At 35.7% G+C, this 23623-nt stretch overlaps 2 protein-coding genes across 7 annotated transcripts in view; one reads left to right on the top strand and one right to left on the bottom strand.

Moving 5' to 3' along the window:
* Nucleotides 1-23623, bottom strand: part of LOC128988111 (thymidine phosphorylase-like) — an 82467-nt gene that overhangs the window by 42824 nt on the left and 16020 nt on the right. For 3 of the 6 annotated variants that reach the window (XM_054409323.1, XM_054409322.1, XM_054409324.1), the window contains exon 2: nucleotides 6330-6452. In XM_054409323.1, coding sequence (XP_054265298.1) covers nucleotides 6330-6444 — 115 coding nt within the window. In that variant the 5' untranslated portion in view covers nucleotides 6445-6452. Of the gene's footprint in view, nucleotides 1-6329; nucleotides 6453-8217; nucleotides 8603-9331; nucleotides 9350-23623 lie in introns of those variants that run through there. The other 3 variants (XM_054409325.1, XM_054409326.1, XM_054409321.1) reach the window with 3 other exon arrangements.
* LOC128988114 (transaldolase-like) overlaps nucleotides 16081-23623 on the top strand; it is a 37957-nt gene continuing 30414 nt past the window's right edge. Inside the window, exon 1 of the mRNA XM_054409327.1 lies at nucleotides 16081-16428. Within this exon, the coding sequence (XP_054265302.1) occupies nucleotides 16335-16428 (94 nt within the window). The 5' untranslated portion in view covers nucleotides 16081-16334. The remainder of the gene's footprint in view (nucleotides 16429-23623) is intronic.

The raw sequence follows: 23623 nt of genomic DNA, 5'->3' as shown, positions 1-23623 counted from the left end.
TCGGACCTCACCCTAAACAAAGCTGTTGCCATATGCAAAGCCGCTGAACTGTCGTCAATTCAAATTAAAGAAATAGAAGGAGCCCAAATTGCCAAAGTTAGTGCCTCAAGCAAATTCGCCAAGCCTAAAGTGACACCCAGCGCTCATCAGTCAAATAGCCAGTCTAAGTTTAGGCCTAATCATAAGAAATTCATTAATAGTTGTAGAAATTGTGGTAGAAATCATTTAGTGAATCAATGTCCCGCGTATGGTATTGAATGTTTTTCTTGTAAGCATAAGAACCATTTTGCAAATTACTGTCAATCTAAGTCAAAACCAACTAATAATCAAATCAAAAGCCAAAATAGGCCTACAAAGTCCTTCAAAAAAGTAAATGAAGTAAATTTTGATGAACTAAATGAGACTCAACCTAGTGAAAACCTAGATGAAAATAACCTACACCTTGAGAATTTCACTATTGAATGTGTGAATCATACTCAAACTTCTGCTGATTGGTTTGAAAACGTAGGAATTAACAGTAAAGTTGTCAAATTTAAACTTGACAGTGGAGCTCAAACTAACCTAATTTCGTTTTCACTTTTCAAAGAGTTAGGTCTAGATCAGAACATAATCTACAAATGTAACGTTACTGTTTCATCTTTCACGGGTCAACAAGTAAATGTCATTGGTAAAGTTGATATAATTTGCAAGGTTAAGAACAAAACACACTTAATCTCTTTTGTAATAGTAGATATAAAATGTACACCATTGTTAGGCCTAGAAACCTGCTGTAGCTTAGGTCTCATAAGTAGAACAGTGAATTCTGTATCAGTTGAAAACGCTGATGACTTTGTTTTCAAAGATTATCAAACCATGTTTGATGGTAACTTAGGTACAATCCCTGGTGAGATTAAATTAGAATTGTGTAGTAACTATGAGGCTAAAGTTGAGCCTCCAAGAAGAGTCCCTTTTGCTTTGTTGGAGCCTTTAAAAAATGAGCTAAACAGAATGGAGAAATTGGGCATAATAGTTAAAATAGACGAACCTACTGAATGGGTACATGGTATGGTTTTAATTAATAAAAAAGGCTCTGGTCTTAGAGTTGTACTAGACCCCAGAAATCTAAATAAGTATTTAAAGCGTCCCCATTGTCAAATTCCCAATGCAGAAGAGATTAGTAGTAAGCTAACAAATTCTAAAATATATTCTGTTCTTGACGCTAGTTCTGCCTTTTGGATGTTTAAGCTTGATGAAAATTCAAGTAGGTTATGTACCTTTAATACACCATTTGCAAGATACAGATTTCTACGTATGCCCTATGGAATCAGTTGTGTGAATCAGTTGAGTTATTTGGTAATATTGAGGGCGTAGTGTGCTATTTTGATGATATTTGTATTAGTGCGGCTGATCAAAAATCTCACGACGAGCGACTTCGTAAAGTCTTAGAAATCGCAAAGGCTAACGGCATCAAGTTTAACATGTCCAAATGCAAGTTCCGTGTGCCTAAAGTTAAATTTGTCGGGTTTGAGTACTCAGAGTGTGGCGTTTCTCCAGACTCCTCGAAGGTTCTTGCGATACAGCATATGCAGGTCCCAGCTGATCGCAAAGAGCTGGAAAGGTTTCTTGGCGTGACTAATTATCTATCTAAATTCATCCCTAACTATTCAACAATAACAACACCTTTAAGAGAGTTGTTACGAAAGGATGTTGTTTTTCGTTGGGATCAGCCACAAGATATCGCGTTCCGGAAATTAAAAGGGATTTTGGTCAGACCCCCCAGTCTTGTGTTATTTTGATCCTAAAAAAGCGGTGACATTGTCTGTTGATAGTAGCTCAACAGGTCTAGGAGCGGTGTTATTGTGTGATAGTAACCCAGTGGCCTATGCTTCAAGGTCATTGACTCCGAGCCAGGTAAATTATAGTCAAATTGAGAAAGAAATGCTAGCCATAGCATTTGGTTGTACTAGATTTCATCAGTACATATTTTCTAAGAAAATAACTGTAGAGACAGACCATAAGCCCCTAGTTAGCTTATTCAAAAAGCCTTTGTCACAAGCCCCTTTGAGACTGCAAACTATGTTGTTAAAAGTGCAAAGATATGATCTTGATTTGATCTATAAGCCTGGTAAACTTCTGTATATTGCAGACACCTTATCAAGGTCATCCTTACCCTTTCAAACTAAAGAGGAAATTGATCATACAGATGATGATATAATATGCCAAGTTAATTTGTTCAAAAATAGTTTACCTATTTCTCGAGAAAAATTTAGCTTGTTTGTTTCTAAGACAGATGAGGACAGTACTTTAGTTCAAGTAAGAGAATTTGTTAAATCTGGGTGGCCTGAAAACAAAAATAATCTTGACAATTCTGTAAAACCGTTTTGGAACTTGAGGGATAGTCTCCATGTAATTGACAAACTTGTGTTTAAAAATGATAGATTAATAGTTCCTCGCAGTTTGCAAAAAGATATGTTAACAAAACTGCACGAAGGTCATGTTGGTGTAAGTACATGTGAAAAGAGAGCAAAAAATATTTTGTATTGGCCTAGTATAAAGTCAGACATACAGGAGTTTGTAAATAATTGTATGACATGTGCTTTACATTCCCCCAATAACTGTAAAGAACCAATCATGTTTCATGAAATACCATCCCTGCCATGGTCTAAAGTTTCAGCAGACCTCTTTGAATTAAAATCTGTGCACTACTTAGTTGTAATGGATTATTACTCTAAATACATTGAATTAGTGTCTCTAAATGATATTAGCTCAAAAGGTGTTATTAACAAATTAAAGTCAATGTTTGCAAGACATGGAATTCCCCAAATACTAGTAACTGATCCAGGTACTCAGTTCACTAGTCATGAGTTTAAAATATTTGTAAATAGCTATGAATTTAGTCATGTCTTATCGTCACCAAAGCACTCCCAGTCCAACGGACAGATTGAGTCAGGAGTAAAAATAGCCAAAGGTATACTGAAAAAATGTGAACATTCAAACACAGACCCCTACATTGGTTTACTCAATTACAGGAACACTCCTAAAGGTAATTTACCTTCACCCGCACAATTATTGTTTTCGAGAAACTTAAATTCATTATTACCATGTTCAGCAAAGTTCCTAGAGCCAAAGGTCACAAAACCAAACCCCAATCTTGTAAATAAAAGAAAACAGTCTGTACAAAAATATTATGACAAACATGTTAAACCTTTATCAGAGTTGAATGTAAATGACAAAGTTCTTTTTAAAAAGAACCTAGATGGTCCTTGGTCCCCTGGTAAGATAACAGCTTTAGGAAATGCACCCCGTTCTTATGTGGTAAAGGATGATAATGGTAGATTGTATAATCGCAACAGAAAGTTTTTTATTTTATCTCCAACTGACAATCCCGATGAAAATGTAAATCCATCTCTTCCTAGCACCAATTCTAAGGATCCTAATCATAAAAACCAGAGTCCCACTCCCAACCAACAAAAATGTCTAATTCAGCCCAGTCCTTTGATTCCTCCCACTCCCAGTGGTCATGACGAAAATAATGTTATCCAAAACATGGAGGGTTATGTGACTAAAAGAGGTAGAACAATCAGAAATCCTAGGAGACTTACATTTGATGCTAACTAGTACTTCATTGTAACCTAACTAGATATGAGTAGGCTGAAAATGTTTGTTTAGTTCTTTCACATATTCTTAACAGTAAAAGTAAAAAATTTGTTATTTGTTGATAAGGGAGATGTTGATACAGTATTGTATAATTATATATTCTATGTTTCCATTCCTCTATGTATCTCCATTCCCCTTCAGTTCCACCCTCTAGTTTCATTCCAACTACACACTCTTCCGTCAACTCCTCAACATGTGACCCTGTGTATCTGTTGTGATTACAATGTGGTTTTATTAATAAACTTGTGTTACTAATTACACACTTGTTTTAATTAATTAATATGACCCATAAACAGTTTACTACATACATGATTTATGAAATACTAATAATCTGTTAAGAGAATACGTCGAAATTATGAACAGCTGTTTGGATAAAGATTCCTCTTTCTATCTGTCACTGATATGTTTACATAAATGTTGCTTACGAATATTGTGTAGGCCCTAACTATTTCCTATCACGTTTGTAAGCAAATCCAAAACCAAGTGAGATTAATAACCGTGTGGCTTACATAACGGGTTTGATTTATCACGGGTACTAATATGTAACTGTAAATTAAATTAAATAACTAACCAACATCTAGGTCGGGAAACAGAGATTCTGTGTGTATCAAGTTGTACTTGAATTTTTATTACCGGCAAAAGACCGTGAATCAGTGTTGTACAGGACTGGAAAACTTATCTTTCTATATAAATAAAATTAGAGTTTTATAAGTCACCTCAATTTAAGGAATTTATTATTGCCAGAATATAGCGTTCGTAACCTCTGCTTAACGAATTGTCAGCGTCTTTCTCTTGATATAACGACCCCTCTCCCAAATAATCGTTTTGGAAACATCACAACTCCTTTGGTGAAAATTAAATGGAAAAAAATTACTTCAACCATAACGCTTGCGCCAACAATCGCCTGCTCCGTTTTACACTTCTGTCTGCTGTGGGCTACAACCGATTTCAGATACAACAGCTGGGGAATGATGAGGATATAATATAATGCTTAGTAAACTGTGATTGAGTGGTAACCATGGTAACTTTAGTAGACAGTGATTGGGCAATGGTAAATATGGCGACTTGTTGAATTTGTGTATGAATTGAAGAGAAACCTAAGAAAGAACAGAAGGACAATGAAAAATAATAACAAGATTTTTCTCATTACATTCTTTTTAAGAGTGTTTTTATTGTCTATAAATCATAACTTTAAACTTTTGTATGACTTATCTATCAATTCCTATGTTGTGATACAGCACCTACCTGTAGCCTATCTGTCTATCATGAGCAGTAGCTTACAAAACTTTCTAAGGTTTAATATTTACGTTATTTATAGCAATGCAGTGTTTGGCTAGTTATTAGTTGAGCTTGAGCTATAATTTTAAAAGTTGCCGTTTGTACAACTCAACCAAGATAAATGATTTTAAATGTCATTATTACACAAATAATAATGATTGTGCAATGTTGAATTTCGTTGAAAAAATGCAAATTGTGACGTTAATGGCTGTCATCTGCTGTTTTAATGGGTTTGTCATCTGTTTTTATACTATATTGGATTAACCGTATTTTTCATTACCCCCTATTAACTCAGGTAATCGAGTATCTACACAATAGTGTAAAGTATTATAGCCTATCCTACTTGATTGTATTTTAACGAGCTTTATGTTAACACAGCGTTCTGTGCTGAGTTGCGGTGTAGCTTGTGCCAGTGCCACGCGTTATTATCTTTATCTATCTCAGCAGTTGAGCCATTCCGTGCCCTACCTAGAACTTACGTCTTGCTAATATTGAATAATAACTTCCTACACAAATCCTTAACATAGCTATTTTAACTAATTGAATTCAATAATATAACTATTATCATTAATTAATCATATTTCTATCTGGTGACTTTGTAATATATTTTTGATTGTCGTCACGTTGAACACTGTTGCAATCAAATTTAGCCACCCTGAATTTTTTGCAACCCCCCCCCCCCTCCCCCCAAGAATTTCAATGACACGGTCTACGTCACAGTCCCCCTATGTGGGCACCCCTGACTAAATGTAACAAAACATCTATACACAGGTGGCAGCTGTGTGCATTACAAACAGCATCATGAAGGTCGACGCGTGTCTTAGGGAACCTTCAGTATGGTAGCTTGCCCCTAAGTGGGCATTCATGGAGATTTATATTGTTTGGGAGCTATTAATAAAGTAGTTCCGTCTGATGCACATTTGTTCAAGAACAAACCACCAGAGGATTCTGGCTCCCTCTTTGCGCTGTTTCATTGTGTTTATTCACAGTTATATAATTTTAAGCACAGCATTTAATTATTTGTTTATTAATTAATTTATGGGGCCCCTAAAAGGTCAATTTTAAAAAGTTGAAAATGTATTTAAATTAAGACTGTTTGTTATTGCCAACCTTTTAGTAACTTTATTTTGAATGAAATTGAGAAGTCAGTTTGGAACTGAAAGTAAATTTATAGGATTTTGGTATTGCATGCTGTATTTTCTATTGTTTTGAAATGTTTAAATTACAGCTTGTTCCTCTCAAAGGGTGAGATGTTCTTGAACCTTTCCTCCACGGTTTGTTAGGAAGGGCTGTGAGCTGCTCCTCGTCTCTGCACATGGGAACACGCTTCCAATTTTGTTCGCTTGGGTGTAAGAGCGGGGCGTGGTTCAATGTATAGGGGGTGAAAGTATATATTATTATCATAAATGATTTACCAATTTGTGATTCAGAGATACTTCCGTTCACTAAACTGCTGACAAAGTATTCTATTTCTTCTTTGGTAAACTCCCCACCATCTCGTTTCTTCTTCAAAATATGTGCAGTATTCATCTGAAACCCTGAAATACACACATTACTTAGATTCTTTGTTCTAAAACTATGGCCACGATGTAGCATCCAATTAATAGTTACCTACTAATTTGACTTATTACTTACAGTTATTTGCTGGGATGTAAGTTATTGAGATCACTTTAAAGAATGTTTGAACGTTTAAATGTTTTTAAGAGTCATACTTCATACTACATTCTTATCATGCATCTAATTAACCGTACTATCTGTGGGCCCATCAAGGGAGGAATCAAGTAGCCTATTCGATTTAAAGCGTATTGTTACATATCAACATTCAATGTTGGGCTAATGAAAAATGGCATGAAGTATGGTTACGATCTTGCTTGGAATCAAACCTTCAGATTTTAAGGTTTAGGCACAGGCCCATTTTTGACCCTGTTAGCGTCCTAGGGACAACTAATAGTAGCACCCCTTTGCAATATACAGGATGATTTACATGGTGATTCCTTGGGTCAAAACCAAGAGAAAATCATGAATAAAATTTGTTCCAAATCGCTTTGTTAACCAGATATCTGCCATTTTGTATTTTTAACATAAACATTTTTATACTTTTAGACTTTTTTAAACTTTTTACTTTTAGATCTTTATGAAACTTGGTATGTATTATGTTAAGATAGAAGAGACCCATGTTGGAAAAAATTGCATCTTGATTCAACTTCTAAAATAAAAAATGGGGGCCATTTTAATTTTTTTAAACTTAAATTATTAAAAATGGCTGATTTTATAAAAAATGTCAAGAAAACTTTTATTTGTTATTTTAAATTCCCTATCAAACATTACCAAGTGCAAAAAAAAATCAAATAAGAAATTGAAATAGCTAAAATATTATGATTTTTAGTTGGAAAATGGGGCAAACCTGACATAGCTGTAATTCTACCTTATTCTACCCCATTTTACAACTAAAAATCATAATATTTCACCTATTTCTTATTCAATCTTGTAGAACTTGGTAACGTTTGATAGGGTATTGAAAATGCTAAATAAAAGTGTTCTTGGCATTTATTCATAAAATTATTAGTTTTTGAGTAAGTACGGTTATTTCTAATTTAGTGAGAATGAACAGCGGGCGACAAGGCTACATCTCATGACATCTGACCTGGCACTTAGCCGATCGCTACTGCAACTAGTTCAAAAACATTATGTCCCGTCATGCGTCCCAGTTGCATCAACTGTCCTCGCGACTCAAGTAAAGGCGGTCAAGTACATGATACACGAGAAGTCAACCCCGTGAGGCAGGGGAGATGTTTGCAGTCCGGTCTTTTCCTTACCTACACCCTCCTTCCGCCTTACACTGCCCACGCTAGGCCAAGTGCCAGCTTACGTGTTGTACCTAAGTTGAAGAGACTCCTCTCCCCATTCCACTCTCAGAGAGAGGGGTGGTAGGTTGTGACATCAAATTTCTTAAGGTTTTGTCGTTGGGAGGCCTTATCTCACGACCCCCCCCCCCTCTTGTCTAAGTCTACTATCCAGTTTGCAATTTATTTGTGGAGACTTTTATCGGAATAAATACAAAAATTCAATTCCCTTTTAAGACCAACTTTCAATTTTATTAAAACTAATACAATTCAGTTATGAAAAAAAGCCATCGATATTTTGATAGTTGGCTCAAAACATCGTTTGTTTGAAATATCGGTAACCTACAATCAATGTAAAAACCATCGAACATGATGTATTGTAATCTTGGGCTATCAATTCTCATCCCTACTAGGCCTTGATACTAAATGCTAAAAACTCAAGATTAATATTCAATCTCACCTTCATCAAACTTCACATTAGATATCTCTCGCATTTTGTATAAGTTATGTTAAACTAAATATGATGGCCCAAGCAATTAGAGTATGTATTTTTTGTTTATTACAACAGGAACAGGGACATCTATTTGTTTAGTATTCAATTATTTAACTAGAGCTAGAGGCACCGACACCTCGTTGCGGTTACAGCAACGCCAACAAAACTTAAACAAAATCAAATAAAATTTTATTGGGCCATTCAACATTCAAGTAATTAGGTCAGAAATTAACAAACTACAATCCTCTTGGGTACTCTTGACGTACAATAGTCAGTCCATAATAATGAAAACATGAAAACAAACCATACACCATTCATTCAATTCAACACTGATCACTGTCACTGATCACTGATACCGATACCGGCGACCACCACAGCTGGCGGTCTGATCTGTCGTCTGCTTCACTTCACGTTGACAATTTTTCTGTGCAGTGCAATCCAAAATCCAATTCGTTTCTCAATTTCTGGCTAGATGCGAGCCTTTCATTGCAGGAAAATACCGTCCTACTGGCACTGCGCATGCGCTAGTTACTGTCATTGGAGCAGCAGCAGTCTGCAGTTATTTCAGAAAGTCACAGTCACACTCAGAGGCTATTTTAGTTCTAGGTCTAGTATCATCTTGACTCATTGTCTCGGCTTGTGACCCTTGTGTGTGACCAGACAATGCCACGCAGGAGACGCCGCGCCGCGCCGTCGCGATTGCAACCTCGGCCAAAACTGCTGTACAGTGTACGCGTGGACGGGTCGGTACCCTACTAGCCGCTGACTAATGAAACAGCTGATCTAAGGCTGCGGCCACACGGGCGTTTTTTTTCACGCACAAACGCAGCGTGAAAACACGCGAAAAATTAAAGTAGCATTGAAACAAATGGGCGCCCGCTACTGCGGGAAAACACACTGCGTGTGGCATACCTCATTACATTTAATGCTGCTCATATTTCTCGCGTTTTTTCACGCTGCGTTCCTGCGTGAAAAAACGCCCGTGTGGCCGTAGCCTTAGTCAGTAACAAAGCTACACACACACACACACCATTCTACACTCATCCTTCACTCATATTTGGGGTAAAATACGGGTACTTACGTATTAAATGGAGGCCACATTTTGTCAGCGCGCTGCGGCGGTTATGTTAGGTTGGGTTATCATAATAGAAAGTATAACTCGTCTGGTATCGTTCGATTCATAACGAAGCTAGGAAAGTCCTACACACATAATATTTACGATAACCCAACCTATAACATAACCGCCGCAGCGCGCTGACAAAATGTGGCCTCCGTTTAATACGTAAGTACCAAAATACGCACCTAGGTGGCGTCCCCATTTCTATAATTGAACTAAAACATACGGACCGGGTATTGGCAGTGCTAGACTGCTGGATAGTACTACTGTTACAAATGGGCCCGGGCCCAGAGGCGCAAGTGTTTTTTTGCAGGCGCAAGTAACAGACACTATTTTGAACATTTCTGAAATTGCGCGACAGTGGAATCACAGACTAGGGATCAAAATTGTTGTTTCCTTTTGTTCCCTAGTTTGTGGTAGAATTCTCCTCACTTCGATTCCCAGTCATTACAAATCACTGCCACTACTTGCATTTTATCGCATTGCCCAAGTAGCAAAAATCGTTGGCAAATCGTTGGCCCAACGTTTCTGTCGATCGTTGGCCAACGGTATGTTTTGGCACTCAGTCTTACGGTTGGCCAACCAACCAATTTTTGCGGAAGGGCCAACCATCCCATTGGGCATAAACATAAAAAACACAAAATAATAAAGATTTTGTATGCAAAGCATAATTATGAGTTGAGTAAATTGATTAGATAGTTCATAAAAACTTATTTTGAAAATAAAACGAAATAAAATTTTTTGGCCGGGACGGGTCTCGGACCCGGTACCTTCGACACGTGAGCCTCACACCTTACCTCTGAGCTAACTGTGCTAGTTGATTGGGAGTGTTTTCAAGTGGTGAAAGAGTAGCCGACAGGTGCAATTGTCACATAATACTTAAATATTTTTGATGCTACAGTATAATATGATTCTATTAATCTGTTTAGGCCTCAAGTAGTTGAATTGTTTTTCTGGTAGTTGGAGAGGATACTATTATTTGAATATAGATTATTTAATTACCATTAGATTAGTAGGCTACTGTTATAATTGATTGTTATATGATTAATTAATCTTTTCTCTACAACTATTAAAAACTTGCTTAAATAAGATAAATAATATTTAAAAATATTAATTATAATAATTATTATATGTTAAGCAGGTGTTCCCAACTGTATCTAGTATCACAACATCATCTGACTACATTTATTATTGATCCAAATTTTTACAATATTTTTTCTTATATTCTGCCGCCATAGCATTTATGTACTTTTAAATAAATCAATTAGTTAAAATTCGTTTTAGAATGTCTTATACTTAAACCCAACGAATGCCCAACGAAGGCCCAACGATTCTTTCCTTTGTAGGGCCAATGAATACCAGTTTCCGTTGGGCCAACGTTGGCAAATCGTTAAAATTTCTGCCAACCATTTCCCAACCGTGCCGACCATTTCCCAACGTTGGGCCAACGATGTGTGCTACTTGGGTGATCTCTCATATAGTTAATGATATTTTGTCGCTACTTGTTCCACCTTATCTTTAATTTGTGTAGGCTATTAATTTAATTTTTTATGTCATTTTTTAATTACCATACACACCAATGTAAATTATTTTTGTCAAATCGCCGACAAAGAAACGTACATTATCAGTTGGTTAGGCAGGCTATAGATAAAACATTAGTCCCTTAGAATATTTCCCATCCTTAACAGCTGAAGCCAGTTGTATTGTTAGTTCTGTCCGGTTTTCTGTAGATGTCGTGTTTTGTTTACAATATTCTATTATTTTAGGGTTAGTTTCTCATTATTTGTGTCTCACTGTTTGGTTATATGGCTAGTGGACGAGTTATTGTTTATGATTAGATAGTTTTATTTGGTTAAACGAGGTTTTAAATTACTGAAATAACAAGAAACAAATATGGCAATTATATATATATGAATTTGAACGGAAGGTGTTTTTGGTCTCTAGGGACCTCAAAACGAAAAAGTAAATCGGTCATGGGTCCAGGTCTTACTATGAGTACTACGGTAATAGCTTATTCCCTATATGGGAAATTCGTTAAAAACTAACTATAAAACAATATATAAAGAATCTATGAAAACAATGTAAAACAATCCATACCAAAAATATATTTAACAATCTTAAAATAAAAAAAAATCATATTACTTAAAATAACCAGAATCTGCAATACTAGGACTAGACCAATTAATAATAAAAACATACATTTACTTTAGATACAACTACTTTTACCAAACAAATATTCCTTTAACTTTTTTAAATGTGTTCAAAGAGTTGGCCCTTATTACTTGATCGGGGAGAGCATTGTACAAGTACATGGTATGGCCGAAGTACGAGAAGGCTCGCCTCCCCACCTCTCATGTCTGACTCTTAGGAAAGTGCAATAACTTTTCCTGTTATTGTTGTCAGAGATGCGGACAGAGACATCTCGGCGAGAGAGAAGTTTCTCACACAGGTACTCAGGCTGGTCGTGCTCGATTAAATAGCATGGTGCTACTTAAAGAAAATTCGACAAAACTTGCTCGACGTGAGGACCAGCATTCCTATCAAACACGACATGGCTATCTCCTTGACCTACCTAGATGCCGACTAGCCTGGACTCAAAAGGGCTACCCCTACTACACAAGTAAGCTCTATAACACGCTCCCAATTGAAGTGCGCGAGCTGGACATTAGGGCCTTCAAGGACACCCTGAGAGACTATTTGGTGGGCAGACCTCTATACTCACTAAGTGAGCTGGACGACACGCCACTTTTTGGCAACCCGCCGCCATCTTAGTTAGGTTTTATGTAAATAGTAGTATTTATATTATATGAGACGCAATCTATTCCGACTTTGTCGGTCAACGATCAGTATTCAAGTAAGTAAGCTCTATAGCTTTACGTATCAGGCTGCAGGTTAGGTATATACAATTAATTATCTTTAATTTGTATAGTGTTGAAAGACAGTACGGACTCATTGGTTTAATCATGAAAATATTTATAACATCATTTCCCTTTGCTTTTGAGCTTATTTCATTTATTGCTTTTTGGACCTCTCCTCTAGTTCTGTTACGTAAGCAAATTGAAATGCTTTGATGCCGTGTATTTTATTATTCATGTAATATTCAATTAAGTTTTGTTCCGGGCTTAAGTTAGAGTTTAGAAAGATGGCTACAAAAAACTTTTTCGCCGTAAAAAAAGCGTTACAAAAAGTTCGTAATATAAATAGGTAGCTTACAGCGATTAAAAATCATTTAGGCATAATGATAATGTCTACAGAATGTGATTTAGCCCTAAAAATGAACTTTGATGATGCTATTGACATGTGGGGAAAACATTTAAGGTGTTTACTGCTTAGGGTTAAAAAATAGGGGTTAGTAAAAGTTAAACTATATTGTACATAAATTGAGGTTTTTTTTACTTTTTACTTGACTTCGCGGTGGAAGCTGTTGGAGATTTTATTCCCCAAGAGTGGTCAAGGACGCGATATCTGGGAGGTACGGATCAGTCGAACATGCCTACAGCATCAATCATTTCTTTCGCCAGGTCGTGCTTCTTGTTACGCTAGATGCCAAGAATGCCTTTAACTCGGCGACTCGGCGAGATGGGTCGATATGTTGAATGCCTTGAGAAACGCCATTTCATCAAAAAGTATTAAAGTACTAAACAGCTTTTGCGTACCAGCATATATGTTGAGGCTCATCGAGGACTACCTGCGCTGTAGAACACCTTTACAAAAAGAAAGATGGTTCCAGACGGATAGCGCTGGGTTCACAACGATATGGTAGGCATACGGTTAAGTATCGATCGACTTAGTCTGAAAAGAACTACTATCGAATATCGTAAATCGATTGGCTTCCAAAGCGCCACCCAACCAAAATTCCATAGCGCTAAATAGTTTATTTAATTATGTTATTTAATTTATTCCAACTTTGTTCCTTTTGATCAGTTTCATGGTGCATGGTGCATTATTATGGAGGAAATATGCAAAGGACATCTAAACGCTTTTAAAAGTAAGGGGGTGGTAATTTATCTGGCGTTAATTGCGTAAGTTACTGGAATATTAATTTTAAAACTAGAGAACCCGTGCGGCTCAATGAGCCGCATAGTATGAAACATAACGCCGAGGAAAACTTTATGCTTAAATTCGAGTAATTGTAGCTACATCTTAGAGTTGTTTAAACACTTGTTAGAAACTAATTTTAAATATCTCTGTTTGCGTCGTCAAGGTTCACCTACATTATTTCTGCTCTCAGTTTTAATTGATAACTTCTAATGAATGCTAAACAATCTGCTTCAATTCGAGTTAACATGTTGCAAAAAAGTTTTTCCAGCATTGAGAATTAAAGAAAACTGTTGCCTTAGGCCTACTGATAACCAGTGTTTAGTAATTTAATTTGGGTCATTTTATTTCTTTTGAGACATCCCCCTAATCAAACAAATTTTCTTCGTGGAGAACCCTGAAAAGTTAGGTGATATCAACTATTTCATGTGGTCCATTTTTTGCCAACTTAACTGTCATAATCGGCTTTGAATTAGCTAAAGCAGCAACACCATTGAAAGTTGGTTAACATATTTCAACGTGTTGTTTGTCAGTCTCACGTTTTTCAGTGGAGTTTCTCTAAATACCTGTCCCAAGTTGGGACACCATACTTGGTTGGGAATCCATACTTTCAAAACGTTGGGACTCCCAACGTTTTGAAAGTATGGATTCATTTGTCGAAATAGGTTGGATAACTCTTGTAGCTATATGATTTGGATAGCAATTCTCTTTTTGAACAGCGTAATATATTATTTGCCTTTCCTAAATCATAAAAATAAACTTGACCGTAACAACTTGATCGTTGAATACATAAACACTAATTCCTTCACTTATGTTTGGTCTAATATTGCCTCTAAAACTTTCAATAGCAAATGAGTTGTTGTAGCAAACTTCTTATTTTTGACTTGAAATGTCTGGGTTGTGTTGGTAAATTCAGTTAGTAGACCTTGTATAAGTTTTCCCGAGGAACTGGAAACATAACCTAGAAGTTAACAATCCATTTGTGTTTTTTCTCAATTGAAGTAGAGCGAGTAATACAAAAGTTTACAATAAAAATATAAGGTCCGCCAAGATTTGGTATAATCTTACTACTTGAACTATAGTCAAGGCATTAAATATAGTTTATACTAAATGTTTTGAAATATCTTGCTTTGTCATTGTCAGAAGTAAACATTTCTTGCATGCATTCATTTGATCTGACATTAGGCAAGTTTATTTTACCACCGTGACAACACTATGTGCTTCGTACATTTTTTCACTTCCAAAGTGAGTTGCTGAGCAGAACCATCGATGTATAGCAGAACTGGCAAATATTAGGTATACATATCACCAAGTGAATGTGTATCTGGATGGGTGTCTATTAGACCAGGCCTCTCTATTTCTACTCTCCTCATACGCATAAGATATCTTATTATTAATTGTCTCCTACTCACGTTTTCAATATTTCTTCTTTGAACTTGAGGCATTTTCTGTTCTTCCTACAAAACTGATTACCGGTTTAACTTGGTCTTAACCTACTGAATATTACAAACATTAATATTTACTCCCAAAAAGCTAATGAGTTTCTTTTTATAAACAGCTGTTTTTGGTTTTTAAATTTCTCCTATGTATTTCTTATGGGGAAAACCCGACCTTTGAGAGGGTCTCACGCCCTTCAGAGTAGGAATTTTAAAATTCTAAAACCTTATTGCAAAACTTCATATTGAGACGAATCTTTTGACACCTTAAACGTTGAAATTGGTCCACAAATAAGGGAGGAGTTGCGTTAACAAAATACGGCTTCACGTATTATATATATAGATTCCTCCGTAATTTAAGTTCTTATACATATGCTGGTTATCAGCCTTACTGTAATTGGATAATAAACATTTTCATTGGAAAATTTTATGCCAGGTTCAGATAATATTATGTTGTACTTATTTATTTGCATTCACTCTCACTGTAATATTGTACGTGAATTAAATTATGGCCCTCCGTCGTCAAGGCCACATTATGACGTTCGACGACAGACATAGGAGTTAGGAGCAGCTGCAGCGCAGCAGAAGGCACAAAGCGCACCAAGGCAATAGTTTACTTCCACCATGAGACAGCCGGTGAGCCAGAGCCAGAGCCGATACTAATAGTCGATGTCTGTCATCCGGTAGAAAACAAGCTCGATATTTAACCGAATGCCTACCATATCGTTGTGAACCCAGCGCTATCCGTTTCAGACGGATCAGTTTTGTTCCGCACGAGTACAAACGCTGCCTACGAGTAAGTAAATGCAGCAGTGTAGCAACTTTCTGTACTATAATCAGTGCAAGGAAGGCCGCTTTGCCAGGTGACTGTAGGAAATTTCGTACAATTTTGAAACGACAGATGATAACGGTAGCCCACCTTTTGTTACTTATTTATTTATTTATTTAAATAAAGGAGGTCCCAGAGGTTGCAGAAAGTAATATTAGACCTACATCATCTGCAAAATTCTTCAGTTAGTTTAGTTATTTGGAGTTAAGCACTACAGGCGAACCGTTCCTGTTTCAAATAGATTGTGAAAGAAACTAGTTGCAGTTACTAGTGCGATTTTATGAAACAGCTGCAGGCTGCAGCCGCTACAACGACAGTTACTAGCGCATGCGCAGGAGGACTGCATTTTCCCATTCTGTAATGAAATTGAATTGAAGGGACTCTGGCAACGAGAGGGAGGGGAAGGTCGTCTCCGTTTTACCGTCGCGTAGAGTCTTGTCTCTTGTCTTGTTTTTGTTCTGTTCAGCTTGTTGGCGACGTTGGCGTTGCTTGTTCTTGTTGTTCTCGTTTCGTTTCGTTCTCGCTGTTTGTTGAAGTGAACGTCCGGTCCCTTGCTCGCTCCGTTTTATCGTTCTATCTAGGTTAAAGGTTAAGGCCGGTTGATCGTTATCAAGATCCGATTGTTATCGCTTTCTAATTTAAACTGAGCGTAATAAATTGTGTTATGAGTGAACCAGAATCAAAGAAACTGAAAATGTCGAGCCTAACGCAGCTAAAAAACTTTACCACCGTTGTTGCTGATACTGGTGATTTTGAAGGTTAGTGTTTTACTTAGTGACTTTATGTTATGATAAGTTAAGTTGTTCAAATTTTAAATCCGGTGTGCAGAAATCAAATGGACAAATTCATATTCCAATGTTGTATTGAAATTGAATTACCGGTACCAAAAACTTATGGCTGTGGTTGGAATAATAGGCTAACAGTAAAGCCTTATTAGGCCTACCCCTAATTAGTAGAAAGTTAACCTAGTTTTATGACAGGTTGAGTAATATTTGTTAGTGTTGCAACCGAAATAAATTCTCGATGATGCTTAGGGCCTTATAAGTCCTAGCAATGATTAACCAACACAAGCAGACTTTCTCTAGGGATCCTATTGCGATATTATCAATCATCATTTTTTGAACTAAGGTAATTCAGCAGCAGTAGCTCCAAGAATAACTTAAAGCATTGATGTTCATGGTTCATAACTAAGCAAAGATTGATGAGCCTTATAAGTAAAAAATAAATAAAATATCAGATGTGAGAAAGGCTATAGCGTAAGTTTACGTTGAAAAATACCGAATCTGTAGGATGGGATGAAATCCCCTTGATTTTATAAAATATGTGATTGATTTGGTCAGGGCCTGATTAAGGCTCTAGTCGCCAGTAGGCTGACGTTTTTTCGCGCCCCCCCCTCCTCCCTACCACTAGCCCTCCTCTCTGCCACCACTTTCAAAATTCCAAAGTATGAATACTAATTCTGAATTCAAAAATTAAAAATTACCAAAGGCATACTACTACTATTCAGTTCATTTAAAAACAAAAGAAATTAATGCATGGTTTGATAAGAACTTTTAAAACTGCAAATCTTTTGACTTTGAGATAATATTTTAAATTCAAGAGCTAAACAATATGACATAGTCATAGGCACTATTAATTCTGGATGAGTATAGATACAGAAGGTAAAGACATTGTTTAAACTAAGTTCCATAGTACAGACAACCTGCAATTTTTCGCCTTATGCTCAATGTTAAACAAATGCCATGACTAAAAACAAAAAATTAAATCGGTCCCGGGTCCAGGTCTTACCATGAGTAAGTTAGGCCTACTACGGTAATAGCTTATTCCCTATATGGGAAATTTGCTAAAAGATTTTTTAATTACATAAAAAGTAATACAGTTTGAATTATTGGCAAAGTTCTCCCTAGAACCCCTGGAGAAAAACTGTTAGGCCTACAAAATTTTCAAGTTCTAACTTTCTACAATCACTATATTTTGGAAATAGCATGCTGGGTCCATAGAAACCTCTCCACTTTTGAGTCGACCCAAATTAAACATAATTACAATACCAGAAAAAAAGAATATTATCAAACCTGTAGCTCATAATTAACAAATATTCCAGTTATCACCGCAATACAATGGTCAAAAGTCTTAAACTTACCAAGAAGTTTAATTAGGCTACTCTAGAAAATCCTTCTAAGTTTAGAATTTCTTTAAAAAAATGGCTCAAGACTAAATTTTTTTCATTGGCAGATTATTTAGAGAACTGCTGGAATTAGGTATAAATAAACCTTCCCACTCCTTCTAGCTCAATTTTTGTCATGTAACAATGTTATATTTTGGGAAGATTCTGTTGTTTTTGTGTAAATACAGATGTATTAGTTTTATCTATTAGTTTTAAGTCTTTATTTAACCATTGACAATATGTCCTGTTACTATGATGTACTGACATGTAATTCAATAAATAAGTAAATAAAATATTGTAGCGATAAGTTATTGGGGTTTCGATACTATCGTGACATCGGAAGAGTTTTATCGATATAGGCCTATTGGTTTTCGATATTGAGTTTTCTAATTTTATGTTAAGATTTAATGATATTGACATACCTTGTCATCAAGTTTAGTTATGTACAAGATAAAATCCCCACTAATATGGGACTAGCTGGTTAAATATTTTTTGTGGTAGAAGAAACCATGAGTACTAGAAAAGACCAGGTATGGATCATAAACATAAACAAATTAAGTTTTTGGCCCAAAAGTAAACCAAACCATATGTTAATTAATGCTATTAGTATGGGTGTTTTGTTTACTTTCCAAGCCAAAAACGTCATTTGTTTATGTTTATGATCCATACAGGTATTTTTCTAGTAGGCTATTCGTGGAAGAAACTAAGTTGGTAGCAACTGATTTTTATAGCTGGAGTGGGGACGATGTCGAAGTTGGACAACGTTAAACGTGGACTACGTTAAAAGCAGACACCGCCTCCATCAGACAACGATAAAAGCAGACAACGACGAACATGGACACATTCAAATGTGTCCAAGCTTAACGTTGCACGCAAACGACGAACCTGGACACATTTATAAGTTGTCCAGGGTTGTCGTTTGCGTGCAACGTTACCCTTGGACACATTCAAATGTGTCCAAGTTTAACGTTGCATGCAAACGACGAACCTGGACAAGTTTTCAAGTTGTCCAGGGTTGTCATTTGCGTGCAACGTTACCCTTGGACACATTCAAATGTGTCCAAGTTTAACGTTGCACGAAAACGACGAACCTGGACAAGTTTTTAAGTTGTCCAGGGGTGGCGTTGCACGACACGACGAAACTGGACACATTCAAAAGTGTCCAAGGGTAACGTTGCACACAAACGACGAACCTGGACACTTTTAGTTTTTGAATAGACTGTACACCAGGCTCATCAAATTCTCAGTCTCGCTCGGTTGGTAAACTCTGAATGAGCTTCCTAAAACAGAAATGCCGTGAATACGCCTTATTGTTACAAGGCTTCTTTCTAACACACTGTTACTAATACACTGTGTTGTAGTGACTCATAGTCCGCGAAACACATTGTACATTATAAATTCGGAAATTTAATTGCATGTTTATTTGGTCGTTGTAAATGTTTGCTGGATATTAATAAAAAATTAAAACCTATGGGACCTGGATACACCGTGTCCCAAACGGACGGTTCAAATCTACAGCTTTTGTTCAATGTACGTGTTGCTAAGTGTCGTAGAAAAGTTAATTAAGTCTCATTTTAAAACTGCCATATTTAAGTGATTTTTAGTGCCCTTCAATAGTAATTAGCTGTCCATTGTTTTTGGCACATTTGAATCTTCAAAACATACATTTGCAATATGGAGCTGCGGCTGAAATCAAAATTTGTTAATGGCTTATAGAAACGAAATATGTGGAGTGTTTTTGTCTGGGGGTTTGTCCTTGGTTTTTCAATGATTGATCAGTCGTCAACCTCTAACATGGATAAACTAACAAAATGAAGCAAACAGATGCCTTAGATTTTAACGTTTTCGTGGCGAGATAACTGCAATAGAGCAGTCAAATTGTTATGGATTATTTAATTACGGTATGTGTAAATGGATCCTGCTCGACTAAACCTGTTTCACAATGTGCAGTCTATCGTATCCTACGATCACATATCGTACCTACATAGGTTGAAATAATAAAACTGATTCGTTTGAGGATTATTTGAACAAAGCAGCAAAATAGCGGTGACACACAATGACAACATATCAGGCGTGTATTTGAGATCGTTAGTGAATCCACTACGGGTAATACTTTGCAAAACCGTTACGGAACTATAACTACACCCGCCACAACGAACCTGCAGACTAAAAGCTACTTTACTTTAGTCTGACTGTGTTGTCAATAAAATATCTCCTTAAAAATGAAATATTTATTCCCTATTACTATAACATTAGTTTAACGAGTTTTTGTGTATGCTGCTACAGGGAAGGCTGTAAGGTGTTTTTATAGTTCAATGTTGACAGTATAGTATAAATAAATACATTTTCCAAATTTGATCATACTAGTGTACCTGTTGCTCGAATTCGAGCAATTGCGAAGCATTACAGGCGACTCACGAAGATTATGGAAATACTCACGATCTATACAACAGTTAGATATAGGCCTAATCAAAATCTTTTGTAAATATCTTATCTTTTTTCAAAAAGCTTATCTTGTTTTTTTTTGTGATTTCTACAAATATTTTCCTCTCATAGCCGCATTAGGTTGGGTATGACAACGATTATAAATGAAAAAAAAAAAAAAATATTTCTATTTCTTCTACTTGGTTGTGTTATATGACTTTTTCTGTTTCCATTGTTTGCAAATTGATTATTTCAATGATTGCTCAAGAAATCTAGAACAGTGTTAATTTAGTTTTATTTTTAGCCTATATCAAATTGTCCAGGATTTCTCGCTCTTTTCCATTGTAATAATTACACCAACCCAAGTTTTGTTTACAGATGCAATATGCCAACGAATATCACCTACGTACAATCTCCAAGAAGTGGTAAAAATGGCAGAAACCAACCCATACAATAGATATAAGTTAACTCCAAAAGAAATAATTTTAAGAGTTACGAATGGGCTTAATTTGCAATTCTTAGATTTTTCTTTCACAACAGGCCATTCCAGCTATTGGGGTGTCGGGTCACTCAGGTCAGTTCACTTTCCCGTAGTTGCGAGAGTGTGATTGACCTTCAATTTCCAACCTAAATATTGTTTTTCAACTTTACGTTGTAATCACAATAGAGAGCCACTTCAACCCATATAAAACTTAAGTTTCCGGATTGTTGATAAAACAATTTTTCTTTTATTAATTAATTTTATTTATTCATCATTTATTGGAAAATTGTTATACAAAACAATCCAAATCACTGGTTTGTATAATATTGGACACGTTTCAAATTTTACTGCAAACGTCACTTAACAAATACCATGGTGTAACGAGATAATACGTCATCTGAAAACAAATGGTGACCTGTTTAGAGTAATGTTCTTCATATCAACTTTCAATTTTATCTTTACGTTATAATTTATTTACAATCAGTGACGTGTTTTGAAATTACTTTTAGAACAATTCATTTAGTTACCATTTAGAACAATTTTACATATTAGTTAGTACAGATTTCTGAAACATACTAGTACTTCATCTATGCTAGTAGTCTCATCTAAAGGTACCAGTACAATCGGTACATATCTAACTCATGTCATAGACTCGCGGGTATAACTCGTTAAGGGTCAAAAAATCCGAATCAGAGTACATTATTAGTCAGTCAGTCTTAACAATGTAATATATTTGGACGATTCTGGTCAATAAACAATAACCTGATAATCTAAATAAAGTGAACCGATAATATTAGGATGAAATTATTTTTTTGTATACAGGATTCATGTAAACCAGAGGTTTACTAGTTCGATTCTAATAACTGAGCTGAGCGAAGCAAAGCGCTTTGGGATCGGCTTCAATGTAAAACTTTGTATCACTATCACACTCAATAACGGCTAAACATATTTTTGCCAAACTTACCAAGCTTTTCCGACAAATGTTTGGAAAGTTTTGAACGAAACAATCTCAATTTCTAATAATGCCTATATTATGTAAAAGTAACTCAAATTTTTTTAAATTGTACCATTGACCTTGTGGGTAGCTATGATGGTTACAAAATGACGTAAAAGTACCTAAATAAAACTATTAATCATACCATACCTTTACAATCGAGCCAATATACTAAATAAACATAGTAGAGAGGACAGACATTCGTCTGATGATCACAGGTCAAATAATACTGACAAATCGATATAAATAAAATTATAGTTTTCTCTGAATTATATATTTTTTTGGTTACTTTTACGTGTTATACATTAAACTAGCCGAAACAAGTCTTATCTCAATTTCTATCTGTCTGTCACGGCCCAGAAGGCATTTTACGCGGCCATCTCCGGAAAAACGAGAGTACATAAAATCAAGATTCAAATCATTTTAATGTATTCACGGGGTTAGCATGAGTGTATTTAGCCAATAAAATATAGCCTCACTACTTTAAATCATTTTTATATATTCACGGGGTTGGCGGGAGTGTCTTTAGCCATTACAAAATGGCCTCACTACTTTGTAAATATAGCTGTCACTGATATGTTTACATTATGTTGTTTACAAATATCGCAACAATTTCAATCACGTTTTAAAATAAAAGCCAAACAAAGTGACATTAAAAAAAAATTGTCCTTACATAAAGGATTTAATTAATCGCAAGTGCAATAACGTGTAACCGCAAATGAAATTAAATAACTTGGCATCATCCAGGTCAGGAACCGGAGATTCTTTGTGTATCAAATTGTTCCTGATTTTTGATAACCGGGAAAAACCTTGAATCAGTGCTGTTTAGGGCTGGGAAACTTACATTTTTTTTAAATCATCGTCGTCACTAGCTTACACAAATTAGGTTTCCACTCATTGACGGCGCTTACTGATTTTATATGTACTTTGCTATGGTTAAATTGTAGCAAATTCCTTAACTAATTAAATTCTGAATTTTCGTGTGTATGTCTGTTTGTGACGCATTAATGTCTTTATTACTCAGTGTTTCACGAAAAAGTCAAGAGCACTTTTGTTAATGGAAATGTCAAATTGGATAAAGTGTTCAATGGTGAGGACTACACTATCGCCGTGCGTAGAACGGGTACTTAGCTAGTTTTAAATAAACATGATTTACACGTAAAGCAAGGTATATGTTTTATAAGTTAACTACAGTTCCAGATTAATAGTTTAGTTTACCTTAAACATGATTGATTTATTTTCGTTAGACATATTTTTAATGAGATTCAGTAAGAAAACTAACCTCTTAACACTTGTATAAATATGCTCCAGACTCAAGAGCATAAAGTAAAGACCATGACTTTTTTTTTGCAAGTCCTTAAAATCAGCATTAGAAAATACATTATACAGCTGAAAATCACATCTTAGAGTCTTCGGAGTGTTTATTTGCAGTTTTATGTATACAAAAATACTTATTTCTGACAGTAGATTTATTATCAGTGGAATTCATTAGTTTTGAATGAACGTAACCTTTTTTGGCCTAACACAAAACTGTATGATGCGTCTAATTTGTAGAGGAAATCCGATGTTAAATATAGGCCAATAAACTAAAAAATATGTGATTAACCGTTACAACGTCAACTCTTAGGCCTATAATATGGTGCAGCTTTAAAAATGATAATACTGTAATGATACAATTTTTAAATGCAGAATTTTTATATTGGTAATTTTTACTGTGTCAATAATGCGAATTTATTTAGGCCTACAATGGTTTTCAATTACTTGAGATGAACGAAATACGAACGACTTGTTTTTGTGCAGTCACACAAAATGTGTGAAAATGTGCAAATAGCACCGATACTTTTTAAATAAACCTGAACTACTATTTATTTTTTATTAAGTCACGTTTGA

Source organism: Macrosteles quadrilineatus, unplaced genomic scaffold (assembly GCF_028750875.1).
Source record: "Macrosteles quadrilineatus isolate MER2022 unplaced genomic scaffold, UCM_ALF_1.0 Scaffold_2__2_contigs__length_208266976, whole genome shotgun sequence".
Classification (NCBI taxonomy): domain Eukaryota; kingdom Metazoa; phylum Arthropoda; class Insecta; order Hemiptera; family Cicadellidae; genus Macrosteles; species Macrosteles quadrilineatus.
The sequence above is the reverse complement of the archived record's forward strand: the minus strand, read 5'-3'. Positions and strand labels throughout refer to the sequence as shown.